The 22,127-nt window shown below is 43.0% G+C and overlaps 1 protein-coding gene and 2 long non-coding RNA genes across 4 annotated transcripts; 1 reads left to right on the forward strand and 2 right to left on the reverse strand.

Moving 5' to 3' along the window:
• Positions 1–3,919: 3,919 nt before the first annotated feature.
• MICOS10 (mitochondrial contact site and cristae organizing system subunit 10) lies at positions 3,920–15,990 on the reverse strand. The gene is made up of 4 exons (XM_015882324.2): positions 15,911–15,990; positions 6,930–6,977; positions 6,481–6,590; positions 3,920–4,167 (listed from the first exon to the last, which is right to left on the reverse strand). Exons 1-4 carry the CDS (start codon positions 15,975–15,977, stop codon positions 4,159–4,161), a joined length of 234 nt encoding a protein of 77 aa, XP_015737810.1. The 5' UTR covers positions 15,978–15,990; the 3' UTR covers positions 3,920–4,158.
• Positions 11,599–12,471, reverse strand: LOC107323348 (uncharacterized). Its single transcript, XR_001559210.3, has 2 exons — positions 12,226–12,471; positions 11,599–11,803 (listed from the first exon to the last, which is right to left on the reverse strand). It is a non-coding gene; the product is annotated as an uncharacterized LOC107323348 (long non-coding RNA).
• A 107-nt stretch (positions 15,991–16,097) lies between the features above and the next one.
• On the forward strand, positions 16,098–21,947 carry LOC107323350 (uncharacterized). 2 transcript variants are annotated; one of them, XR_014931830.1, is made up of 3 exons: positions 16,098–16,316; positions 16,410–16,645; positions 21,021–21,947. It is a non-coding gene; the product is annotated as an uncharacterized LOC107323350 (long non-coding RNA). The 2 variants fall into 2 exon arrangements; XR_001559211.3 differs by lacking the exon at positions 21,021–21,947 and adding an exon at positions 18,460–18,598.
• Positions 21,948–22,127: the final 180 nt, after the last annotated feature.

The raw sequence follows: 22,127 nt of genomic DNA on the forward strand, positions 1-22,127 counted from the left end.
GAATCACCTCTGGGTGAAGCAGGGCTCAAAGCCGTGGCCAGGTGGGGAGAATATCATGGCTTTATCATAGGACAAAAGTGAGGTGCTGTCTATCACAACTGGGCTCCTAAATCCTCAGGGACCGCATGGCTCATGGGATTAGTGAGGGTCTTGGGTTAAGCTTTTAGTCACTGCTACTTCAAATGCAACACTGAGGGGGAGGAAGAGTATTCTTGTCTTAGACTTCTAAAAGAAACACACCCCTTCATATAACAAGAGATTTATGAACTGAGTTTGAACTGATAAGGGCATGACCCTTTCTAGGAAGGGATATACACTTCTAACCCAGAGCTGGAGCCTTTACAAGCAGTACCAATAAAGACATATAGATGACGAGTGATTTATTAGTCACCAACAACTTTCTCAGCATCTTTATAAGCAACAGGAGGTGGGTATCCACCACCACAAGGAATATCCAGCTTTAAAAGGCCAGCACTAAGTGCTGACAGCCAGAAGTCACCAGAGAAACAGAGACTCACAGCTGAATTTCCATAAACTCTGTTCCCTTTTAGCTGGTCTCAGTTTAGTATCTCACTGTGTGTGGGCTACAGGGTGGGTGATCGGGGCAGTTAAGACTCTGTACACATTGCATACAGCTGCCTACTGGTGTTAGTGTGCCAGAATTCACACCGGTCATTCTGAATCCTATGGGCTGTTTCCCATTCCTGTTGGGATATCTATGGGTTTCCCCCATCTTTAGGGACCATATCATTTAGGGACCTCCCCCATCTGAAGAACCCTATATCTATGGGTTACCCCCTTTATTATGGGTCCTATGGGTGCCCTCCTTTCCTATGGGTCCCACCTCGTATCTGTAGGTCCCTATGGTCCCCAAATTCCCCCATTCCTACCGGGGTATTTATGGGCCCCTATTTATCTTCTCCCTCCATAAGTTCATCCTTAAGGTGGGAGCACTATGGCAGTGTCCAAGTTCTCATGCTTAGGCTATTTGTACCTGACACAGGGATGCCCTATTACATGAGAAAGCATCCCAGATGTGGCTGTGATTCAATAGCAGGCAATACATTTCAGTATCTTCTCTGCTTATCACACGCAGGTTTACACCAAAGTCAATACTGAGGATCTTGGTGTTTGCATTAGTGATTGTACAAACAGCCACTCACTGGATGGTAAAACAATTCCTCATCTATCAGAGATGTTTAATGAAGAACAGGAGGCAATGTCAGCATAGTGAACAGTTACAGAACATACCCTTCTGCAGACTCCCAGCCTATGAAGTGGGCAGCCTTCCCCTGAGACTCCACGACCTGCCAAGTGAAAGAACAGTCAGAAATGAAGGTTGATGGAGGCTGGAATCAGAGTCTCAGCAGCATTTCCCATTTCTAAAATGAGAACTACAAACCCTTTTTTACCCCCCGTCCCTTTAATCCTATGTGTTTAGTTTGTAAACCCTCCACGGCAGAGCTTAATTTCTATTAGTGTGTGCAGTGCTACGTACAGCAAGGTCCCGACCTTGGCAAGGGCTCCCAGGCATGACTGAAATACAAAGAAATGACGCTATCTTGATCAAACACGAAGAACTCGGATAAACAACAGAAAAGCAGCTTGATATTTTTCTCTGCAGTCTCTTGCTTTCCGTGACTTGTTTATCCATCCCAAAGCCTCAGCAGAAATCTAATCTAATTTGTTGTCAGTCGAGCACTCAGGGACTTGTTAAATGCTCCAAACCAGTTCTATTCAGCAAACAGCTACTATTTCCCCCCCCCTTTTCCCAGATAGAAACATGGTTTCTTTATTCACCCCATACTCACCATTTTTCCCATTAAAATCACATCAGGGTGACACAGTGACTTCTTCACTAAGAGGCGTCATTAAGCTTCGGGTTAGAGACACCTGACATTTTAGGCCTATTTCTTGCACTTTTTGGTATGGATCCAAATCACACTACAGTCAGACGAAGCAATGATTTCAGCAGGCTCAAGAAAGAAGGAAAAATGTGATAGTTTCCAGATGAGTGTATTACACTAAATTTAACGTGCCTTTTGGTACTTAGAATTTCCACTTTTTCCCCTTCCATTTATGTAATTAGGAATCAAGCAGCAGGAAACTGTTCCTGTTCCAACCTCGGTTGGGAACGGTACGGTCTCATTCTCATAGAAGAGGTTTGTCCTCACAAGGGGTTTTGTACAGCTTACATGGACAGGCTCAAAAAGACAGCTTGAATAATGCAATTTTAATCGCACCTTAATAGATACAGGCTGACTGTGCGCAAGTTACATAGGCATAGATATATAAAATACATATCAAGAAGCAAGGCTGTGCAAATCAGAAACATTATTTTCTCAGTCAATAACACAACATTGGCTAAAGCTTTTTTGCATGTTGATGGTCACATTCTGATGGTTGCAGCCACTTCTGGTTCTCTTGTTTCTTACCCAGGTTGATGCTCTTCTCTCCAGCTGAACCTGTTGGCTTTCTGGGCTGTTAGCACTGCAGCACAGAGCTCAATAAAAACACTTTCCAAACCACAGAGGAGCAATGGCTCCAAAGTACATAGTTCCAATTAAAAATTGGGGCCAGATAAAATGATTCAAAATTGGGAAGAGATCCTGTTTCCAATAAAGTTGTTTTGACCTGATGGATGAAGACAGTCCAGCAAGGGAGGAGGTGGAAAAACAAGGACATGCTCAAGCACTGGTCCTGGATGGTATCATGCTTTGACAGAATTGAAGGCTGCTCTGGCATGAAAGCAATTTTATTTCACAAGTCCCCTGCTCTAGGCTGGCTCTCCTGCTTCTATTGACTCCGAGCACAGCTCAACATGTTCCTTCAGCGTGCACAATCCACACACAAGCACCTGGGGGGTGGTGGGAGTGCAGGACTGCTGTAGCACCCAAGCCAAATCTCAGTGCTGCTGCTCTGCAAGGTAAGGAGCTTCTCAAGCTCGCTGAACTCACAGGGCTGTCCCTCAGTCTGTCTCCTTCCTTTCTTGGCACAGTTTGTAAAATAAATATTGTGCAACTTGTTTTCCATGGTCTCCCCTTCGTGGAGAGGAGCTGTCACTCTTCTGTTTGCCTGCACTCACCCTGCAGCAGAACAGCAAGAGAGGAATGCTTTGTATGAACCCGTATCATTTCCTCTCTGTCTTGGGAGTCATGCATTTATACCTTGCAGCAAGCATGGGAGGAAGAAACTAAGTCCTTAAGAGCCATCTAAATTGCTAGAAAACTGGGCTGAGTAAAACAGCAAAGACCTCAAGTTAGATGTAGAGCAGTAAGCTGCATGCTAACAGCTATTTACAAGGAGCAGGGTAAATGTAAAACAGAAGGGAGCGTTTAGAGCAGTGAGTTGCCAAGGCAGTAAAGAGATTTAAATATTTGCGACCCACTCCCAGACACTGAAATGTTCTCCCAACAGAAGAGGGGTGAAAAAGCAATCAAACCTGAATCGTAAAGCTCAGAGCCAGGCAGCATGTGCATCTGTTTAATTCACCCACCATACCAAGAAAGTTCCAAGCTTGGCTCACCCCACAACTCAAAGCTACAAAGGGACAACACTGAGTCAGCCACAGGGTTGGGATTGGCTCTTTTCTATTCTTTCTCTTTGGAAAGGACAAAAAAAAATCCAGTTTTGAAGGGCAACTGCGCAAACAGGACATAGGAATATTTATATTCCTCTCCAAACACCAGCACAAGCAGCAGGGGTCTAATGGGTGATTTATGAGGTGGGAATGCTTCTTTGAACTGGATGTTAGATGGGGCTGCCTTTCAAGAGTGGAGAGCAACATACCACGGCTGTCTTTTCTGAAGAGCACTTAGGTTTTACCCAGGTGGACACAGCTGCTGCTAGGTACTCAAAATGAAGTCCTCCCCTTCCTCTCTTTCACTCTTGTGCTCACGTACAAAGTCAACACACCAGAGAAAGCCATTTTGCTTTTATTTATTTCCCAGACGAGCTCTTCCTTGCACTTTCCAGACACAAGATACAAAACAAGAAAACAGAACTTTGTTTCGTGTACAGAAACAGTTTGTTGGAGTATAAAGAGTTACTGGTGATCATTACTGAAGAATGTTGGCTTATTCCAGGCGCACTTCAGTATTCCTGAGGAATAATCATTGATTTCTCCTTCCTTCCCACTGGGATAGTCTTAGTCATTAGTCACTGTTCCTGTAAAGTAAGAAGGCTTATATTATTAAAAAGCCATTTGGGTTCTTCGCGTGGAAGGTGCTGCACGATGTAAAGCAAGCCTCCTAGCTTTGTAATGTTTCCAGAAGGTGGGTTAATGTTTTCAACTTTCGCTACACTGAGAAGCTGAATAGGGAGAAGTTACACAGCTATTTTCATACCAGCAACGTGCTTTTGTGCAAACAAGCCTCTGTTCTGCTCATCTGGGTACTTAAAAACCCAAACTGTTCAAGTTCACTATTTAAAGATTGAATAGAGATCAGATAAATTAAAGCCACAAAGGCAGGAGAAAAGATTCCAACAGCTGAACTTCTTGTACTGCAGTACATCAATACAATCCACGTTGTTAGTGGTGTTTTTTTGTCGTCTATTTTTCATGCATGCTAAATCATTTTTCAGGTATTTGAACTGTATGTTTTCATTTTGCAATGATATTTAGGTCACGTAATTCTCAGCTATGCACTTTTAAGCTCTGGAATAATTGCTACATCAGTTTAAAATCAGCTGAAGTCACAGTAAAATCCATTTGATCAAATGACTTAAAGCCCTCAGAATCTTATGATCACAGATTAGAATTTTACTGCATTTTATGAGTCTCTTGCTGAAGGTGAATGGCTCTGGAATTGGTGTTAGCGCTTCATGATCAGTTTACTAACTCAATAGGCAGAATGATGATCCAATCTACAGCGAGGGTGGGTGCGCTGTCACTTTGGAATCTCCTGATTATCTGCTATCACGAAGGTTCTCCATCCTCTCTCATTCTCACATAGGATTCAGAATTAAGAACTTGATCCTGAAGAATCAAGAATTCAGACTGGATAAAGCCTCGAGCAACCTGCTCTGACCTCAACGCTGACCCTGCTTGGAGGTTAGCTTAGGTGACCTCCTGAAGCCCCTTTCAACTTCAGTCATCCTGTGACCTTATGAACGTGACAGGTCACAAAACTAGAAATCACTGCATTCAAGTTGATCCACGTTACGTGTTTCTCCCTCAGTAAAGCTGATTTTCTTGCAGAATCTCACATTTTGAGAAGTTAGCATTTGGAAAGAAAAAAAAAACCACCAAGTTTTGAAAAAGGAAGTCCCATAGATTCCAGTATTTTCTAGGAAAAAACAGATGAGTGATAATGCAACAATATTTTCCATGCTCCAAACCAAGTGAAATGAACTAATTTTGTTGTAATAACCCTGGATCCATTATCCATGACATGACAATTTGGAGAGAATTAATGGCATTAACCGTTAGATGCCTTCATCTCTCAGTATGTTCAGCCTCTTTGTGCCAGAGAAAGTTAGTGGAGACAGTGTGCTGGAAACTACTCGTCTAGTCTTGTGCCACGCAGGCAGCTGCGCTTCTTCTGTGCAGTGTCCTTTTGATTACCTCATGCTCCAAAGGACCACCCTTGCTCCAAAGCACAGATTAGTCCTTAATCCAAACAAAATCCCTTACTAGGCTGACCTGAAAGTCAGTTTTCTGTTGCTCAACATCCTTAGTAACAAGCATCACAGAATGAACAATGCTTTCTCAGAATGCGTATGCAGGGCATTCATCCTTCATGTGCAGCCATAGGCATTTTGTTCCAGCTTCTTTATAAACTGGAGGAATCTGCTCAGGATGGTGCACAAAACTAACACAATTCTGACATGAACTAATATGGCCAGAAAAATTATACACAGACTCTTACTGGGCCATAGCTGGTAATGTTGTATCAGCGAGATCTAAGTCACAGTTGCTCTGCTTTGCTATCCATATTATGTTTTCCTAGAGTAGCAGTTCATGAAGCTTGTTATTATTTCCCTTTCTTAAGGGGCAGCTGGAGATAACCACGAATAGCTGTGCTGGGTAAGGCTGCCATAAGCTCATCTGCCAAGTCAATCTAAGGAGGACCAGTCTCAACTTTCACCTCTCACCTCTAGATGCATTGGATGTGTTTGGGAAAAGCCTGACAATCAGATCTGCCTCATTAGATAGAAGATAAATGAAACAAAGTCAATTTCTGCATTGTTTACTGACCACAAAACACTCCTGGAAGGACATTTGACGTCAGTACTTTCTGAAGTACTCACATAACCACCCGGTGGGTGGCTCTCCATTGGTAACTGCAGCGCTTCTCACACTGTATTGCTTTGCAGATCCAAAATACCCCCATTTTTGTTTTGTTTTAAGATGCAACAACAAAAAGTGACCAGAAAAAAACAGTCCTGACTTCTATACATGAAGAAATAAAGATAACATTCATGAGTTGGTCTTTGGATTCAGTACACAATAAGCAGTTACTAATAACTGATACTTACTTTCACAAATTTACCATGGAGAAGATATGGAGACTGGAAGTCATGTTGACAATTGGAATAAGCCATTCCTAACCCCATCCCAGACCCAAATGTAATAGGCCATGACTTTCCTGTGGGAAGAAAAGCACAGAAGAAAGGGTAAATATACCAAGAAAGGCCATTAATTTCATATGAAAGCAATAGCCTTACTACATAAACACCAAGATTAATTTGGCACAGCACTTCCAGAACTTGAGCTGAGCAGGGTAGTTTAGAGATGCTACATAGAATGGCTCTGTTACCCAGCAGTTAAAAGCTTGGGTAACTTCACTTCAGCTTGAAAGACATGACTGATAATGAATTGCTTTAACACCTCAATTAAGTTCTACACGCCTCAAAAATGTCTTGGTTTTAAACTGCAGCTATAGTGGACAACAGCTAGGAAAGGAAGATGACCGCAGTGCACTTACTTTTGAAGAAGATGACTGAGAAAACAATTCCTAACCCAAATCCAGCACCTGTAAGAAAGAAATACAGTGAGTAAGACCTAAGAGAACGCAAAGAGATGGAGAATTATTTAGTTCTTTGCAGTCACTCTTTGTTGTGACTCAGGAATAGCGGAGTGCGTGTGATTTCAGCACACCAAAGTGCTCTTAAAAGCAATTCTGAAACCAAGACTTCTTACTTTCTTCAGTGATTATATGCAGCTCATTCAGATTAGAATCCTAACACATGTAAGGACTCTATAACCAGAAGGAGCTGGGAAACAAACCAGACTCTCATCCCTGAGAAAACGTCCTGAATTTGTGTCACAATTCACCATGTGGAATGAAGATTTATTTGGCTCATTGTCAGTAAATGAGAAGCGCTTAAATGAAAACTTATTGTGTCCTTGAGCTTCAGATTTTGCAGATGAATATCTTATTGTATTTGGTTTATCTCGCTAACGTTAACTACTTCAACGTGTGGCCTGAGGGCAGCAGAACGTCGGTGCTTTGTGTTACTCTATACCTTGCAAAAGCAAGCTTGGGGCTGCTTATCTTTCACATCCACAGCATTCACTGCGGAGCACATTTAAACGTATTTAAAGCAATGAGTGACTTTTCACATCCCCATCCTATATATAGAAATAAGTGCAGCAGTTGAAAGCATTTCTCCAACGCCATTAAAGAACTCAGCTGGCGTATTTAAAAATAATTTCTGCTTTCTTTGGAAGGTGCTTATGTGATTTTTTGGAGGGAGAATTCAGGCAAGTCTGCAAAATTCCTCCCCAAACCCAATAAATATAACGGTGAAAAGTCTGAGCTCAGCAGCTGAATCCTACCCTTAATTATGTCCATTCAAGACAAGAATTTCAGATAAGGTGCAGAAGAAAAAGAAGGTTTTAAAGGAAAAATAATAATAAAATAAAACCAGTCATGCACGCAATAAGCTCACTACAAAATACCCAGCAGTTTCAGGTTTGTCTTGCTGCAAACACACCCTGTTAGGGGTTTGAATTAACAAGTCTTAAGCATTAGACAAGATGACTATAGAATAAAACTCCTTATGTCAACTCTCCCACCAGGACTTCACTGTCCATATTAACCAAGCTGATAAATGATAAAGTCTCAGCTCCTCAGACGTCTATGCAGAGTTTCAGGCTTTTTCTCTGCAATCCAGGCAGTAAGAGATGCAATACTCGGGAGAATCCCATATAAACAGCTCACTGCTCCTCCTGTATCACTGACTGGCATTTCTGCTTGGGCTGGAAGAGACATCAAGCAGTTCATCACCACTAAGCCCTCCACTCCCCGTCCCCATGCAGAGCCTTCCTCCCGTACCTCTGCTATAAAACAGCTGGTGCTGGCTCTAGCAGAATGTTTATGCTATTAGGGATAATTACTATCTTCAAGAATTCATCCAATGGACAACTGTCTGCCCCTTTGGCCTGCCTCCCCGACTGCCTTTTCCTACAATACACTGCCTTTTTGTTTGCAGCTATTGTCCTGCAGGTCACAATCCAACTTTTAGGAGGCAGGAAGCACTGGGTGATGTGTGAACTGTTGGTTCAGAAGGCCTGTCCTGCTGCAAGAATAGAAGTCCAAGAGACGATCCCCTCTGCCAATTCAAACAGTTTAGCTAATCAATGAGAAATGATTTGAAGGATGACAAACTCTGCATCATCTCAATGCACAGCAGTTTCTAATGACACCATATTTTCCAGACACCGTTACCAGTCAAACCCACGTTTCTTCTTACCAGTGTGGTGGTAAACCAGTTATGTTCTGGTCTTAAAAAGGCTATAATACAGAAGCAGCTGTAGTTAATGCATTTTCTTTCCAACCACATTCAGAAATCTTCATTATCTGTATTCTCTTCACCTCCCTCCTTCAGAAGTGAGAATCACCCCCCCCAGTTGTGAGGGCTCTGCACAGACATCATCAGCACAGCTTCCTGTTGGCATTTCTCTTTGCAATGAAAATGCAAAGCGTTGAGTTCTCGATGCTATCACTCCATCCTATTGGGGAGGAAGGTAAGTACAGTGGCTGACTAGGTAAGAAAAGTGATGGTAAATTAGCCAGGGCCTTGCTTTAAGTAATGAAAACACTACAGAGAAATAGAGATCTGCCAGGTAAGGTGTTATAGATTATAGGTTTCTACCTATGCAGAAAGCTGTGGCTGACCCCAACACCCCCATCAGTAAGAGGAGCTCAGCTCTGCCCTCTCATGTAGCCACTGCTTATATAACATTTGCTCTTTTCTTGGTTGATTTAAACATTGTTTTGAACTTCAAACCAGAAGCTTGAGCTACATTTCACTTCTTAGCCCATCTGGTTAGGAATCTATTTCTGCGGACAGTCTGTCACTCATCTCCGTTCCACTAGAAAGTATTTGTGGTTATGTGGTCATTTCCTGCGTCTCCAAGACCAAGGGGGGAGCTGAACCATCTTCTCTTGGAAGCAAAGTAATGCATTTTGCTTTAATTCTATATAAAGTTACACCAGAGATAAACAATGGCAGAGCCTTTGATGAGTTTTACAGGTTTAAGTTCTCACATGCTCAATTTCCCTTTAAAGAGGCAACACGTTGCTTCAAAGAACCTCCCACCCGACCAGGGGACATTGACTCTGCAGCTGTTTCTACTAAAGAGCAGCACCTCTAGGCCAGGCTTGAGCTTCAGAACAATAAAACATGAAAGGTTTACCTTACAATAAAAACAAACCGACATGGAAAAGCCAAGGGCTTGAGCCACACTGGGCACATTTTCCCCCTCCCTCTCTTGCATGACAGGCTCTTTGGAGGGAAAGGCCACAGGAAAAGGTACAACACATTTTTCACCTCGTCTTGACAGTTTAAAATGTTTAACTAGGAAAGCAGCCTCTTCCACCCTCCATCTATCAACTGAGCTCAAACTCATTTACAGTCGGTGTCAGCAGAGGACAGGGGGGTTCAGCAGACACTACATGCCCAGCTGCACGGATGGGCACAGCCACACAGACCCAAGTAGCGACAGGCTGGAGCAGCTATGAGTGTTGCCACACCTCGGCAGCCTTTTCTCCAATAGCTTTAAAATAGATGGATTAAAGTGCTTGCTGACATCTGGCAACGTGTCATCGTTACTATAGCAGCTGGAAGGTTTTCAATGACTTAAGAGTTTGGGTTTGGTGTTTTTTTATTGGTCATCAGATGATTTTCCTTCTCCTAAACACAAAGCTTCAGCATCTCCTTTAGATTCTCTCATTTTACACTTTGTTCTTCTAAATGACTACAGCAAAATGAGGAAGCAACTGCTGGAATCTGGCTTCCTTCCATAGCAATGCCTCCATAGAGACTAGACTCAACAGAAGCAGTGAAGGCCCAATTCCACAGGCCCAAGTATCATGCGAGCTTCAGCTCAGCAGCAACAGAAAGTGCTTTAAGAAAAATTAAGGTATTCAAAACAGGCTGTTTGCAAAGTATCCTTTCCTTCCTATTGTAGCATGTCCCATCCTAACTTCCCCATCTTGCTCCTAAAAAACGACTTTGACAACATACATAGATAACTATTGTGCAAAAGTGAGCCTTCTTTGCACACTGGAGCCATTACACATTACACCAGCTGAAGTCTGAGAGCACACAACCACCGATTTACCAAGAGGAAATTAATTCCAAGCAGATTTGTTGCTAGGTCTTTCATGGCAGGAGTGGGATTTGCTTCAAACACCAACCTTCAAGCTTTCATTCTCATCTCCCCTGTTGCGTGGACTGTTTACATTGCAGACAGAAAAACGAGCAAGGACACTGGAAGAAAACACAGTGAAACCATATCCCAAGGACTCGAGGAAGAAGCAGGAAAAAAGCGTGTTTTGTTTTCTTGTAGCATTTGACCGTAGTAACACAGAATAGTTGGAAAGACAGAATAAAAATAGCCAAACAGCCATATAATATGAAAATGCTGCCACGCTTTCAGGGGCCGCTTTCACCCTTCAGCACTCCTGCAGTTTAACCACTGCCCAGATGCAAAGCTTAGATAGACATCAGCACTTTTGCACGTAGACTGAGTGCAGCAGGGAGTATCAAGTTCAGTGTGTGATCTCCTAACGCGGTCACAGCCACTCAGTCTCAGAGCCTAAGAAGAAACTCCTCATCCCCACAGTGGGGAATGAGACAAGAAGGCATACACATTTCCTCCTTTAGAGGGTAAGGAGAAAAGAGAAAAGCAGCTCTGTGAATAATTCATCCTGCAGAAAGGATCTCCTTAATACTGCATGAAGCTTGTGGGCACAAATCAGGGTTGCACTCTCTTTGGCTCCTTCACATCCCCCCCAATGCAGGAGGATCATTACTGATGTCTACAGACACCACTAAAGGACAGTGACAACAGAGCAAGAAGCAGAAACACCAACACCTACTAGAAATGCTCCAAAAAGCAGCCTAAATTCTAATCAAATCTCTTGCTAATAGTTTGTGTGTACTAGAAGCCCTGATTTAGATGGAAATATGAGTCTCAAAGAACAAGGAGTTGTTCCACATACTGCTGTCGTATCTCATGGCCCTAACAAGTGATTTAGGACACCATTTGGCAGGAGTCACCTTCTGCTGGACAGTGTCCCCGTGTGCCAACTCCTAAATAAGGCAAAGCTGGCACCTTAACAATGCACTCGTGCAGAGGATGAGGAAGTTGATGAGTTTTGAATTTATTTCCAGCAGAAGAGATATTATGAAGTCAGGAGGTTTCAAATGGCTGCAGTATCACATGGACATCGCAGATCTTCCTTTGGGCTTCCTGGCACAACAGAAGTATATCCAGGGCTTCCCCATAGCACTGCTGCCAGCTCCCTGGCATGGAGGCACAAGCCAAACACACAGAACCAGCTGCCACCTTACAGATAAAGGAAACAAACCTGGGGTTACAAACAGAGAACATGATAACGCAGTTACGTGTATGAAGAACATTTGCATCCTCCAGCATTAAAACCAAATTCCCAAAGGAAAAACAAGTCTTCTATCTAAGACTAAATGGCACTTTACAATTGCCAAGTAAAAAGAAGACAAAAATACAACAGAAACAGCCAACAAAAACTTCAAAAATAGGAATTTCAGGATTTTTTTTGTATATTTAGACAAAGTCTAATCCAGTTTTCAGAAAGTGTAATCAAGTTTTATCATTATATGGACTGACTTTGTCCTGTTCATAACCATGTGAAGGATTATTTAAATATACTGACATTGCAATCCACACAAGGGCTCTTTCTGATGAATTCAATCTGGGGAATGACACAAACAATACCATCCTACCCTTACCATTAACAGAAACAGCTATTCAAGCAGGCAAGATGATGCAAGCCAGAAGAAATCATGAAACAGTTGCAGGAGAATAGAGTGCCTTCTTCCCTTAAAAAATTCCTATTAAATGGGAATTAGAAGCATTTTATTTTCAGATGTCAAAACAGAGGATTAGAGGAAAATGGACGTTACTATGCTGAGTTCTTCATAAGCTTCCAGGCTGAATCTTGGTCAAACACAGACATACTCCAAAACATTCATCTTCTGCAAAAAATAAACTGATGTCAGCACAGCAACTTAACATGCGAGCCAAAAAGTAAATAGATTTCCTGGATTACCTTCTGGTTACAGGTAAATTACAACATTTAATACTGTAAAAATACAACAGATCCAAAACAACACAACACACATGCATAGAAATTCCACCTCCGCTTACATACACACTCTTTGCTCTGAAAACAGCCCTAAATTACAGCCTAACAGAGGAAAAGCGCTCTGCCAGTCTTTTACATGTAGCTGTCTTTCTAAATAAAGAGGCAAAAACTATCAGTTAAAAAACAAAGAGAAAACAAAGCCAACATCAAAACCCTTTAAGCAGCGGGGTTGGAAGCAATTTGGTTGAGGCCAAAGTCAGAGTGATCTGCATCACTCACCATAGGAACCCCTTGGTTAGCCAAGGACATGCAAACCAGCCCACTGTGCACAGAACACTGTGGTTGCAGCCAGATTTAGACTCATCCTCATCATTAGCCATAGAAAAAGACAGTCTCCTTCAAAAGGAGGATAGCACACAAACCCCATTTAGCTGCTATTTGACATTTTACACAGTGGTTTTAAGTATTCAATCCTTTGAAATGAAACACTGCCTTCACTAGACCTGACAACAGATCTATTTCATACAGGAAAAAAGAAAGACTTTAAATACTGGATTACAAGATGCATCCAAGTAGTGACCGAAAGGTCAAAAATATAACACTGGATTTCAGAAGATACAGCTTAAGATAAATATGTATTTTGGATGTTGTAGAGACAGGACATCTCCAACTAAAACAGTACAGCATAACTACAAACATCAGAGCCATACACAAACAAACTGCTTTAAGAGACCAGTGGGAAGCCTAACAGACTAATAATACAGGACAGGCTGCATATACCCCATAGCTATTATCTCACAAAATACTTTTGCTTATAAAGGTACACAGGCAGCAGAGGAGAATCTTCATTCCTCACATTAAATCAGTGCAGTTATAGGTTGCTACAGTTCTCACAGATGCTTGTAAAGCTTCAGAAACTGAATGTCCATCTTTATTACAGCACCTAAAGGGGAAAATGCAGAGCTCACCACCAGGTTCACTTTCATCCCAGCTGGTTCTGATGGTACTTCCTGCCCCTTGTGCTTGGGATATGATGGGACACAGAGGATGGAAGCCAGCACCCAACAAAGTGAGGATTTGGTCTATCTCTACATCTCACATAACTGACAAGTTCTCAAGTGAAAAAGCTCACCCATTCTCTTTCCATTATAACAACCACCAATGAGAGTTTATTGGAGACTCCAACACAGAAGCAACATAAAAAGTCACCACAACCATCAAGGTTTTGAACTCCTGCAGAGAAAATAATCATTGCCATTGAGTTGGTGCTGCCACTGAGTTAACAGTTTGCCCAAGCCACGTCCCTTTTCAAGGCCAGCATCATCTTCAGTCACTTACTGCAATAGGAAGCACTTTCTGGGGTGTCAGAGAGTTCACAGAGAGTCCATCCTGCTGTTATTGCCATAAAAGAGATTGCTGTTCTTTTAATCTAGTATCTACAACAACAAAAATCTCTATTGCACCTGAGGAGAGCTAAGGATAAAAATCAAAGAGTGCAGCTCATCTGCCAACCTGAGGCAATATAGTGATCAATCTGAGTTTTACTTAGACCTCTACTCAATGCCACTGTGAAGATAACAAGCAGGAACTCTAAAGCCAAAGTTTCATGTCTTATTTCCTCCATCACCACTTTCAGACAGATGAAAACATCAATGATAACAAAAGGCCTGATGAAGAGGAATGCTGCATCATAATCAAATCTGAATGTTTCTTCCAGCCTCCCAGGGAAGCTCTGCACATAATGGACCCCTACAGCTGCAGCATGGAAGAAGCTCTTGTTTATAATCTGGCATACTTAATATTTTATGATAAAGCAACCAATGGTATGGAAACATAAACATATCCGGATATGTTTGTCAGGCAAACCTGAATAGAATTTCAGAAGACAAAACACTGCTCCAGAGCACTTGACACTTTTCAAAGGCCTGTTATAAACAAGGAAAGTTTCAGTTTACTCAAAATTATTAAACAGCTTTTCTAATGGAAAAGTATTAGGCAACTAAAGCCCCAAGTCCCTCATCAGCTTTTAAGCTTAATGCCACTAGAGCAACAAGAGATAAACACTCGCATTTCTCAGATATTATTTATGCTCCTAAAAGAAGTCTTTGCACCAACAGGGCACTTAGGCCTCCCATATCAGATACATCTCATTCCATACAGAGCATTTAAAGACTTGCTTTGCTGCACTCTGTCCACTGAATCATTCAGGTTGGAAAAGACCTCTACGATCATCCAGTCCAGCTGTCTGCTTACCACCAATACAGCCCATTAAACCTTATCCGTAAGTGCTGTATCACCGTGTTTCTTTTCCACAAGCCACAACCAGTCTCTCATTCAGTGATGTGGAGATCAAACCATACAGACAAGTTCTGATCGCTCCCAGGTTGATGTTAAATGCTATCAGTGGTTTGTTGCATGTGAATTGCTTCAGACACACACACTGTCCTAACTTTAAGGACTAATAAGCAAACAAGAAAGCAAGAATTGATGTTCTTACGCTTTAAGAAGAAGCACTGCTGTGTGCAGAGCTGGGACACCACATGGAAAGCTCAATGTCAAAGCGTGCACGCTGTACTATGTAACACATGCCAAAGCTATCAGCGTGCCACGCTGCGTATTGCTTTTAATACACACAGTCCCTCTTGCACACAATTCTAAACCTAAATCTCCATCATAGCAAAATTGAGGTGGTGGTAAGGATGGACGCAGCAATGCCTATCTGGGCTCAGTACTGAAGGTATGGGCTCAGTACTGAAGGTATGGGCTCAGTACTGAAGGTATGGGCTCAGTACCGACCGTATGGGCTCAGTACCGACCGTATGGGCTCAGCACTGACCGTATGGGCTCAGCACTGACCGTATGGGCCCAGTACTGGCCGTAGGGGCTCAGCACTGACGGTATCGGCTCAGTATTGGCCGTAGGGGCTCAGTACTGGCCGTAGGGGCTCAGCACTGACTCACAGACCCCACTCACCTTCAACACAGGGAGCGATACCAGAGGTCAAACCCGACCCTCCGCCATCAGCCCGGGCCGGGGGCAGAGCCGCAGGCCCTGGGGGTCTGTGTCCGCCGCCAAGGTCACCTTGCGGGACAATCTCCAGCCGTCCCGCTCCTCGGCCCTCCCGGTGAGGACGGAGCTGCAGGACCCCCCCGCTGTGCCGCCCGCCCCTCAGCGGCCTACACAGGACCCCCAAGGGGGGCAATAGGCCGGACCGGGCCCTTCACGCCGTGCCCTCAAAGCCTGCATACACAGCCCCGGGATACACACCGAGCTGCCACCGCCGCTCCTCCCCGGGCCCTCCTCCTGCTCAGGGTCCTCCCCGCCCTTACCCAGCTTGACGGCGGAGTCCGCCAGACAACGATCCCACTTCCTGCCCAGCTCGCCCTCCGACGCCATCTTGACAGACCCCTCCCACCTCAAGCCGCGCCTCTACCGCCCCCCTCCTCACAGCAATTCTCGCGAGACTCTCCGCAGTGTGTTAGAGGAGGCGAGGGAAATCTCGCGATACTCGTTGTCGAGGTTACGGGCGGGAAGGCAAGCCGCAAGATGGCGGCTCTGCTTCTCAAGGCCTCTCCTCCTCACCATCCCCGCTCCCATAAGGGCTGTTCTTCCCTACAGTGCCCGGCTCCGAACTTTCAGCCACTCTTGGGCCCTATCTCTTCATTCGAGCTTCTACTGTGCCCTATTGAGGTCTCAGATCCGTCAGGCAGAATCCTCATTCCCTCACAGCCCAGGGTATGCCCCACAGAGCTGCTCCCACCTGTAGTTGGTAAGAGCCCCTCTGTACTGTAGGGCTCTATCTCTCACTGTGTCCATTTCATCCCACAGGCAGCTGTTAACACAGCAAGACTCACAGAGGACCTTCATCCTGCACAGCATCTCCTCAGGGCCTGAAATGAGGTATAGGATTGAACAGAAAGCAGTTTCCAGCCCCAATGATACCCTATAGCCATTGACTCCTTAAGGCCAGACTCAGCCCTATGTCCTGCTTCCTTATGTGGGAAAAAAGAGTATCATCAGAAAGAAAAGAGCACCCTTCAGGAACCTACGATGGCAGCATTAGGGTGAGGATCTGTGGGAGAGGTATTACGTGAATGATGAGCTTAAATGAATCATAGAATCACAATCACCAGTCTTTGGTACAGCCTGAAGTGGGCTGCAGTGTTGTGGAGCTGGGAATGTGTGTGTAAATAGTTTTGAGCTTTCTGTCATGAATTTCAGCTTCCAGATGCTGTGTAGGCTTTTTTTTCCTTCTTCTTTTTCCCTTGAAGTCTTTCTCTAGAAGCCTTGTTTAAAAAGAAGGTGCTTTTCAAATAATCATATCTCAAGTTAGTATGAACCTTTTAACAGTTGTTACGATGAAGTTCAACTTAAGGAGATGAAGGTTCTATTGCTTTAGAAAAGTGGATGTTCTAAAAGGTAAGAGAAAGGCTGAGCTGACAAATAAAGTGGGTAGAAAATATTCTGAAGCTATTTATTATTGTTTGTGCACTCTGGTTTATCATAAAGGTGTAACTGCTCTTGATCTAGAGCAATGATGGAAGGCATTGATTGAATGCCTTCACCAAAGCAAAACATGAAATGTTCATAACTGGCTGTTATATTTGCTTATTTAATAACCTAACTTATTTTTTAAGGTTTTTGGAAAGCACATGGTTAAACCAAACCCTTGCAGCTTTAATAGCTTTGACTTGAGAAGGCAAATCTTGTTTCCCTGTAAAGGGAGCCTCATTTTCTCCTCCATCCTCTATACTCGCATCACTTCACATTGGGGTCAGTATCAAAAATAGAGCCGTGCATCAAATTGCTTATAAAAATACCAGCAGCATCAAGCAATTTTTTCCCTGGCCGGATGAAACTGCTGATCCTGTGGTACATCCCAGTGTGCCAGCTCCACCCTTCTATTTCCAGGCACACTCAGCTCTGAAACATATTAGGAGGGAAAAGATATTTAAAGCATTCAGATTATTCTTTCCTTTTCCCCCCAATTTAAATTCTAGCAATCGATATTTTTCAAACAAGCCAGAAATACTGTCTTGTCTTTGGCCTGTGCTGGCTATTTGTTATTGTCAGTGTGTAGTTTCACTTCACACTTACTTTGTTTTCAGGCTTTTCGAGTTGCTGGAATGCACCGTTTCTTCCTGGATGAAGGAAGTGGCAGTGAGCTGTTGGGCTGTAAGAGGATTTATGAAGGGTCATGTTGCTTTTTAATGGGTCTTGAAGTATTTTGACAGCCTTGTGTCAGGAACCTGATGCTTTAAACCCCTTCTGAAGAGATGGAATAGTTCAGTATAATTGTTTTGGATGTCCAGATTTCTTCTGAGAAATGTCTGCTTCTTTTAAATCCCAGACTCACTGACTGATGGGTCTCTGGAAAATGTTATCCATTAACAATCTAGAACACATTCTCTGCACCCCTTCTCCCCCACACACCCAAGGGAAAACTAAGGCAGGAGAGAATGCGTCCAAAGATCCTTTTCTCCCCATTGCTATAGTTACTTGGCAATTAGACCCTCTCAGTTAGTATTGAGTATTTATTATTGTATGACTCCAAGGTGATGTTGAGAACACGTGGGTTTGAAAAACCTGTTTTACATTTCACAGTCTGGCATGAGCTGCCTTCCCTCCCTTCTTCCCTTGCACTCTCTTCTTCCTTTCCAGTCTTTTTGTCAGCATAGAAAATAAAGATGTGAAAAGACAGAGGATGGGCATTGAAAGAAGCTTTAAATATCCCTACCTTTCACTGATGGAAATCAAACTGTAACTGGTTCAGATCTTCTATCACCAGTTGACTTAATTGTATACTTCAAGTATTAAAATAATAGGATTGTTCACATTAGGGATTGACATAAATACACTGTGGGTTGTTGTTCTACAGATGGCCATCGAGCAATCAAGAGACAGAACTGGGGAGAATTGTATTTCCCTAAGGAAGAAGCTGTGCAGATGCTTGCAGAGGGCACAGTCCCTGCTTGTACCCAGAGGTGGAGAGCTTCCCTGGTGCTACACCAACACAGGTCAACTCTTTAAGCTGTTGCTTGTCTTTTCACCCTTTGCTAATGCATAATGCAATATGGGACAAATTCACATTCACCTCAATAATTTTTGTTACAAAACTACAATCGACTTTCTTTTAAATCCTGACTTTCGCCTGGGATAATTATATCACCTCATCTGGTACAAGCAATCCTGTAGCATCTCTCTTGTCAGTTCCCTATTGGGCATAAGTGTGTTCCCAAACTCCTCTTTTCCAAAGAATGCACATGTAAGTTCTCGCCTATTTTTTCAATAACATGAATTCCCTCCCACACACACTTTTTCTTCTTGCCAAGAGCAGCAGAGGAAGACAGCAGCGTAGGAGTTATCTGCTTGAATTGGTTGACACAACCATAGTGGATCCTCACTTGCTCTCAGAATGCTTCTTTCATGTTACAGAGAGAACGAAACTCAAGCTGGAAACTTCTCTTGGTCACCACTTCAGTAACCAGTGTTTGCCAGCAGATACCGATGCTTATTTTCCTCTTTAAAAGCCTCCTTGCTACTTGAGCCACAACAAAAAGAAGCATAAATCCAAATTCTGAGGAAAAAGAAACCCCTCCTCAGCAAGACATTGCCTTCAAGTGGGAAAAGTGCCAGAGACTCCATTAAGTCTGCTTTGCTATTCTTATTGATTTTATGTGGAAGGCACTCGGATACTGATGGGGATGAACAATAGGCCAAGGGCTGAGGTACTGCGTTAGGAAACACAGCTTGTGATGCAGAGTGATCATTCAGCTCTTTCACAGTGATCACATTCACATTAATAAGTCCATCCTGTGTCTGTGCTAATGTATTTTCATGCCAGTTTTGCAAAGCTGATGTAATGTTATATTCAGCGGTGTGGTGCTGGTTACAGTTGTCAGCTCCAGCTGATTGAAGTGGAACTTTAAGAAATGGAACAAGATGTGTCACAGCTCGTTGTACTAATTCTGCTTCAAGCTGCTTTTGCCATGAAGTTTGGTTCAGGAACCTGAAAGAAAGCACTTTGCATGGAAAGACTGAGCTGAGCTTTTGCTAACTCCCAGATTTTGGCTGTCTCCTTTGCAGGCATCAGCACTGTTATAACACGTCTTCATTTGATGCGTGCTACTTTGTCATCCATTTTTTAGTTGGATTGTTGAAAGAAAACTGTAGTTCACTGTACTGTGAGTATCTGTACTGTGAGTATCACTGTACTGATAGAGACTGTCTAATGAATAATCCTGCAGAAAGTTCTCCTTCTCAGCTCTTTAAGTACTTACTTTTCCATTTGCCCATGTCACTGACTAATTCTATGCAGATTCTAACTAGTGAACCATGACTGTTGTATTAAGGAGGAATCCAAGCCCTTGCAACTCTTTTGGCTGGTATATTAGCACGCTTCCAATGAAGTGTAACATATCAAGGAAGAAGTTAAGGAATGGAAAGGTTTGTTTCTTTCTGGTGCATTTAATCAGCTTCTCCTTGCTTCTCTTTTAATGACAGGCTGCAGACATTATTACTACAGCTAATGACCGAGATTGACAAGAATGTTCTCTATACTCTTTGCTCAGGCTATAGACAGTTCTGGGTGGTCTTTTCTATTGCACTTTTTACAGGTAAAATTGCAATCACTAGCACAAAAGTAAGCAGCATCCTCAGATACACAATGAAGAAGCTGTATGGGAAATTGCTAATCACAGCCTGAACCTCTGATTAATCAGCTGAGGCAAATAAGGTCAGCTGTGGGAGCACAGGTGAGAGTAATTCAGCTGTGCTCCTGGAAGGGGTGGAGCTCGACTCCACCTCCTCTAGACCCCATTTAAGGGCTGACCACCACTAAGGCAGCATCTCTTGGGGATTGCTGCCTGGTGGAGATTGCTTCAGTATTTCCTATTGAAGGCAACCACATCGGTGAGTTTTCCTTATAAATAACAGTAAATTCAATTTATGACAACACCTAATAAAAAGTTTACTTATCTTTCAAGTGCCTCAAGCTGGACTTGAAAGTAAATGTTCAATCTGACTGAACAAAAAAGAAAAAGAAGCCTAAGATGTCTATTTCTTTAGTGGATAAATGAGTATTCAGTGAGGCATTAAAGCTTTCTGTAGGACCTGGGTTCTAAGCTTGTTCTCATTTACTCTTTGGTCCTGGCTTAATGCTGGAATAAGGAAAATAAACAGTGTTTCACAACACGTGCAAGGAGGATAAAATAAAAAGCATATCATGTTTTAAGGAGTTCTGGCTAAACGTGACAGTGCTAAAAAAGAGTATTTATCCTTTTGTTTCTTTGAATATAATCAAAAGTACAGGGAGAGCATATGTATTTTATAGTCCCTGATGAAAAGATGGAAAGCTTTGTTATTAATTACACATGAATCTGATGTTGTAGGGCTGTTAAGCCACTGAGTAACATAATTGTTTGCTTCCTTTGCTTACAGGCCCTCATTCTAAGATGCATAATTCCTGCTGCTGAGCCTTTTGAGTGCACTCCTGGCTGTAGGTGAATGACTCCATGCTGGGAGCTGTGGGACATGCCTGGAGTTCAACTCACAGCACCCAGATCTACTGAATATCTCCCACTCAGAGCCTGAATTAGCTTTGTTTTATATCAGCCCCTCCAAGAGCTACAACAGAAGGTAGGATGGCCACAACTGTAGCTCCACGCAGGGAGCTTTCAACCAGCTGAGATCTCCACGCTGCAAATTGCAGCTTGCCAGGAAGAGCTTGCTCCTACATCTTCATAAACAAACAAAAGCATTCCCTGCTATAAACAAGCAAAGCAAGCAGCTGGTCCTCATTGGAAAAGACGTTACATCCATTTCACAAAGGAATCCGCAGATCTTCTTCTTCATGCAAATATTTTGGGGCAAACAAAAAGCAGCTGTTTCTGTTGCTTTATACCTATTAGCAGGGAAACAAAATCCAGGATGCTGGTATTTCTTGTGAGAAAAACATCCTCTTGGCATCGATGTTCATTCAGTTCTCAAACTGTTTAACACAGGCTGCATGAATCTGCTTTTGCTTTGTGTTCAGCAAGAGGGTAGAAACCTTTTTTGCTCATTAAGACCTAAAAGCAAAACAGCCATTGAGGAGTTTGCATGTGTTTCTAACAAAGGTTGTGAAGTTTAGAACGTGTGTTTTATCTGCTCTGTGCTCCCAGCTCATGTTAGATGTGTGGAATGCTGTTAAATGAAGGAATAATGTATTGGAGTGATGAAGGCAGCCTTTAATTACTGCTGGTAGGGACCTCTGGAAGGACTGAAGGGCTGGATAATAGAAGGTGCTTGGATTGCTTGAGCTGGCATCTCTTGGAAGGTTCTGCCTGGTATCTGAGAGCTACTAAACCTGAACTAAAACCATCTGTGATAATGGCTGAATGGAAAATAAGAGCTTGGCCTTGGATGTGACCCGCCGGGTGGATGTACCACAAAACGTCACCTCCCAGGAAAAACTGAAGCCGTTCCCTTAGAGAACACATCAGTTCTGTTACAAGTGCACACAGTAATGCCGTGCTTTCACAGCATTGCATCACAGCAGGAAGCGAT

This window comes from Coturnix japonica, chromosome 9, assembly GCF_054131305.1.
Source record: "Coturnix japonica strain WE chromosome 9, WE-NBRP24, whole genome shotgun sequence".
Lineage (NCBI taxonomy): Eukaryota > Metazoa > Chordata > Aves > Galliformes > Phasianidae > Coturnix > Coturnix japonica.

Coding starts and splice junctions, on each gene's coding strand:
- MICOS10 (XM_015882324.2), bottom strand. CDS start 15,977: ATGGCGTCGGAGGGCGAGCTGGGCAGGAAGTGGGATCGTTGTCTGGCG. Junction 6,978..15,910: donor GGACTCCGCCGTCAAGCTGG/GTAAGGGCGGGG, acceptor TCTTTCTTACAG/GTGCTGGATTTGGGTTAGGA. Junction 6,591..6,929: donor CTCAGTCATCTTCTTCAAAA/GTAAGTGCACTG, acceptor TTCTTCCCACAG/GAAAGTCATGGCCTATTACA.